Source organism: Triticum aestivum, chromosome 4B, assembly GCF_018294505.1.
Source record: "Triticum aestivum cultivar Chinese Spring chromosome 4B, IWGSC CS RefSeq v2.1, whole genome shotgun sequence".
Classification (NCBI taxonomy): Eukaryota; Viridiplantae; Streptophyta; class Magnoliopsida; order Poales; family Poaceae; genus Triticum; species Triticum aestivum.
Window position 1 is genome coordinate 577,271,759 of NC_057804.1, and position 5,090 is coordinate 577,276,848.

General features: G+C 54.4%; 1 protein-coding gene across 1 annotated transcript; it reads left to right on the forward strand.

The window, feature by feature from the left end:
* Positions 1-790: 790 nt before the first annotated feature.
* LOC123089250 (AP2-like ethylene-responsive transcription factor BBM2) lies at positions 791-4,801 on the forward strand. The gene is made up of 9 exons (XM_044510971.1): positions 791-1,218; positions 1,528-2,104; positions 2,197-2,279; positions 2,394-2,402; positions 2,524-2,612; positions 2,834-2,907; positions 3,239-3,289; positions 3,803-3,879; positions 4,058-4,801. The coding sequence occupies exons 1-9, from the start codon at positions 1,014-1,016 to the stop codon at positions 4,477-4,479; spliced, it is 1,587 nt and encodes a 528-aa protein (XP_044366906.1). The 5' UTR covers positions 791-1,013; the 3' UTR covers positions 4,480-4,801.
* The last annotated feature ends 289 nt before the right edge of the window (positions 4,802-5,090 follow it).

Here is a 5,090-nt window from a genome sequence, read left to right on the forward strand (position 1 = left end):
ATACCACCGCCACCGCCACCCCGCCCGTCCGTACACGAGCGGCTTCACGTGAGCGCTGCGCGCGCATCGAGCCGCGCACTTTCTGGGCTCGATCCGCGTGCAATCGCGCGTCGTCATCCGTCGCGACCTGGCTCGTTTGAAAACCACGTCAACTCCATCCTCCGGGGCCGGACCAAGAAAGAATATATTTGCATCGGACGTGACGTTTAAAGATCGATCGATCGATCGATGGGTGGTTAAGCGTACGATTACCGATGAAACAGTATGGGACGGGCACTGATCCCATACGTACGTACATGCAAACACGTAAAAAAGCTCGGATCATTTGTCCGGACGGAGCGGTTGCTGTTGAATCGTTTGCTTGATCTTGGACTTCGGGTCACCGAACCACCTGAGAAGACACCACGCAATTCCCGCGTGCATGTGATGACCCTGACCCCCTTGAGTTTGGCACGTGAGTGAGAGAACAAACGCCAACACTAAAATAACCAACCCCGATACTCTCACTCATATTCACTCATTCACACCAGGCCCCATCTTGGCGCTGCCACGCTGCAAGACGTATCTATGGCGGCACAGACCCCAACGCAGAAAGAAAACTCCGGACCACACTCGCATACGTACATGCAATGCACAAGCAAAGCCAGCCCAGCCAAAGTTGCACACCAAGACTTGGTTTCCTTCCCCTTCCTACTCTACTCTACAGTAGAACCGCATTCATTCATTCATCGACTCGTCCATATCGACCGATCATTCCACCACCCTACGCTACACCGGTGGCCAATATAGCTCCCGCGTATATAAACGTCAAAAAGGGGGGGCTCCCCTCTTCTCGTAGCCCGAGCACCAATCTAGATAGCCTCCGCCCTCCCTATCTCCCTTGCTTGCAAGTCACACGCACTCCGGCCGGCCGGCAGGCAAAAGATCGAGCTCTTTTGGTTCCTCTTTCGTTTCCTTTTCTCCTCCTCCTAAGCTTTTTGGTTCTGTGCGTTGGTGGAGAGCTGGAGGAGGAGATGGACATGAACAGTGGCTGGCTCGGCTTCTCCTTGTCTTCCTCTTCTTATGCCGCCAGGGGCTACGACGCCGGCGAGGGAGTGGGGTGCGATGGTGGTGACGGTGGCTCTTGCTCGTCGCCCACCGCGGTGGCGGCGTCTTCTTCGCCCATCGTAGGCGTGCCGTTGCACTCTGGCGGCGGCTCTGGGCAGTACGACGGCCGAGGTAACTGACCAATCACATGCAACACGAGTTCAGGAAGGCTATGCTTAGCTTGTTCGAATCATTGCCTGCATGTTCACGTTTTTTTTTTCTGCCATGTATCATAGTACTAGTGTCCAAGTCTAACTAACACTAGTAGGATGAAAACTGCACATGTTCATGTTAATCTTGTTCGACGACAACTCGCTGGTGTTGTTCCTAGTTTGTGTTGGACTACCATATATTCACAGATGCATCTTCACGCTGAAATGGCATATCAACAAGGGGTTTAGTTTGTGTTTGATCAGACTGTTTGCCGTAACTTTTGTACAGATTGGAGGCATCAGCACGCAGAAGCCAAAGGCCCCAAGCTGGAGGACTTCCTGAGCGTCGGCTACGGCAACGACAGGAGCAGCGGCATCTACGACGCCAGCCACGCCGACGAGCTCAAGTACCACCACCACCAGGACGTCCATCACGCGTATCCAGGCTCGCCCTACTTCCAGGGCAATGGCGGCGGTGGCGCCGTCATCGGGCTGGACATCAACAACGCGCCGCCGCCGCCACACTGCACCGGCCTCCCGGACCACCACTACATGCCGGCGCACCACGGCCAGTACTCGCTGTGCCCGCCGAACCAACAAGCTGCAGGCACGGGGGCGATGGCGGCGGCGCCAATGTACAGCTCGGCGGCGGGCTTCGACGGCAGCACCAACATGTCGATCTCTGGCATCAAGTCCTGGCTCCGGCAGTCGATGTACGTCCCAGAGCGGTCGCCGGCGGTGCCTCCATCCGTGCACTCCGCCCCGACCGAGCCGCCGCCGCCGCTGCCGGCGCCGTGCGTCCCCGTCCCTCGCAAGCTCGCGCAGACGTTCGGGCAGAGGACGTCGCAGTTCCGCGGCGTCACCAGGTTGGTCTTGCTCTTGCGTGCTCAAGCTTTTGCATCGTTTACACGTCCGGGTTCCTTCATGGATTCATGCTGGTTCGTACGTTGATTTGCAGGCACAGGTGGACGGGGAGGTACGAGGCTCACCTGTGGGACAACACCTGCAGGAAGGAAGGCCAGACCAGGAAAGGAAGGCAAGGTGAGCTCCTCCTCATCAGATCAAGAACCACAAAACATTTCTGCCTTTGTAACTTCGTACTGACATCAACTTCCATGCATGTTCGTTCCCGAATCTGCCGAATGCAACGAGCAGTTTACCTAGGTAAGCCGTTGCTACTCCTTCCTTAACTTCTCCAGTGGTTTTAGAGGTTCAGTTTGGAACCTCTTGTTGTCCATTGTTGTTGTTACATTCTGATCGATCATGGTTGATCTGAAATTTGAAGGTGGGTATGACAAGGAGGAGAAGGCCGCGAGGGCTTATGATCTGGCAGCGCTCAAGTACTGGGGGCCAACGACTCACATAAATTTCCCGGTAGGTTTCAGCTTCTGAGACGCCATTGCATTCAAGCTTTCCTCTTAATTAAGCCCAGGGAATGTGGTGGTACTACTAGTGTAGGGGCCTGGTACGTAGTCCTATGGTTCATTCCTGCACCTGCATACTGTAACTCGCTGCTGATTAAATAAAGTGCTTAGTACAGCAGATGTTTTCAATGTTTCCTTGATGGATGGGCTGGGTTTTGTTGTCACATGTAGTTAAGCACCTACGAGAAGGAGCTGGAGGAGATGAAGCACATGACAAGGCAGGAGTTCATTGCGCACTTAAGAAGGTGCACTTCTTGGCTTCCTGTTTTTTCCTCTTTATTACTGCCGCACCATCAGTGATGCAGTGCCAACAATTATTAGGACCATTGCAAAGAAGTACGTACAGATCATCTACTATAAAATTGTAAAAACATATATAAAATTGCGAAGGAATACTATGGAAGAAAACCATTGCAAAATCTGATGAACAACTTAAACATCACTAGAGACAAAATTCCTAGGACTACTGGGTAATCTGTGTGCACACTTTCACATACATGCGCATCCAAAAGTGTGAAAACATCTGGCGCGCTCACCAAGGCTTACAACTTCCGAGTAAAATTTTGTTCTTTGCAGGAACAGCAGTGGCTTCTCGAGGGGAGCATCCATGTACAGAGGAGTGACCAGGTGCCCCATTTTTACCCCCATCCGCAGGCTTTTTCCCCACCCCAAAACTTGCTCTCTTGTCAGCTCTAGGTCCTCTTTGGTTCCAATAAGTCCCCTGACTTATAAGTCAGGTGACTTAAAACCAGTGATTTATAAGTCACACCCGTTTGGTTGTCACCCGACTTATAAGTTATCTTCCCACACCTTCCCACACCAATCAACATCATGCAGGTGGTGGGACCCATGCAAAAGGGGGTGACTTATACGTTTTAAGTTGGGGTGGAGCAACTTATGACTTATAAGTTGGGATGACTTATAAGTTGGGGCTGTTTGGCAAAATAAGTCACTTTTTGCAATTTTTGACTTATAAGTTGGTGATTTATTTGGAATCAAACAGGGCCCTAGTGTAGTCCATCTCACTCGCAGTCACAAGTCACAGACAGACAGACACGCAGAAACACACACGCATCGACTTGCCAGCCTGTGGCACTGTGTGTGATCTTTTCTTGTTGCGCTTGCTTTCCCTTTCCCCAGGCATCACCAGCACGGCAGATGGCAGGCCAGGATTGGGAGGGTGGCAGGGAACAAGGACCTATACCTGGGAACCTTCAGTAAGTTTTTGTTTTCTTACTACTCTTGTATGCAGCTTGTTCACTCCAAGTTCCAAGCCTTAACAGTCACCCGACTGTTGCTAATCTAACTGTAATCTTGTTGTTCTTGTTCTTTTTTGTCATTTGTGCATGGTTATATGGCAGTAGATGTCTCATGTCTAGTTGAAAATCGTCGTAGGTACGCAGGAGGAGGCGGCGGAGGCGTACGACATCGCGGCGATCAAGTTCCGCGGGCTGAGCGCCGTCACCAACTTCGACATCAGCAAGTACGACGTGAAGCGCATCTGCGCCAGCTCGCACCTCATCGGCGGGGACCTCGCCTGCAGGCGCTCCCCGACGCGCGACGCGCCGGCGCTGCCCAGCGGCGTGAGCGTCGCCGTGGAGCGCCCCGAGGCCGGCGCGTCCGACAACAGCTCCGACGCCTCGGACGGCCACCGCGGCGCGCACCTGCTGCACGGCCTCCAGTACGCGCACGCCATGAAGTACGAGGCCGGCGAGGGCAGCAACGGCGGAGGGAACTGGATGCCAGGCGCGGCCCGGCCGGTCGCCGGCGTCCCCGCCGCGCACCCGCTCCCGGTGTTCGCGCTCTGGAACGACTGAGCGAGTGAGATTAGCGTAGCACGCAACGCAGGGACGTACTCGTAGTAGGTAGCTAGCTAGGGCAACATGCTCACATGTACGGTGGTGCAAGAGGACCGATGATAAAGCTTGCAGGGGAGGCGGTGTTGTGATCGGCCGACCTCTGCGATGCGAGGGTAGGGTGTGCGATGATGCATGTCGTTGCATGGTTGGCGCCTTAACTTGTGTGGGAGGTGCCGACAATTTTGCCGCAATGTGAGACTCTTTGACGTGCATGCATGCATGCATGCCACGACGTAGGAGATTTTCAATCTAGCATGCACTGAACCTTTGCCACTTACTATATGCCATGTACTACTGAACCTGGGAGGTGCGCCGAAGCCTACGGTGCTGTGTAGACAGAGCGGTGGTGATGCGCGTCGCGTCGCGTTGCGTGGGCGCGTCGGCGGAAGAGACGACGCAAGGAGAGATAGTATTACATCGGCTGAGCTGAGTGCTGTCTCTGTCGTAACCCGTGACGCGGCGATGCCCCGGAGAACCCGATGCGGCACGCCGCACCACACCCTGGGCAGTGGCCGGAGCTGCAGCTACGGCCACGGTGCGTACGCCGGAATCGGGGCGGCTGTGCTTTT

Bases quoted from the DNA above. Each gene is read 5' to 3' on its own strand.
- LOC123089250 (XM_044510971.1), top strand. From the start codon at position 1,014: ATGGACATGAACAGTGGCTGGCTCGGCTTCTCCTTGTCTTCCTCTTCT. The intron at 2,613-2,833 runs GTAGGTTTCAGC...TGTCACATGTAG, and splicing joins CGACTCACATAAATTTCCCG to TTAAGCACCTACGAGAAGGA. The intron at 2,908-3,238 runs GTGCACTTCTTG...TGTTCTTTGCAG, and splicing joins TTCATTGCGCACTTAAGAAG to GAACAGCAGTGGCTTCTCGA.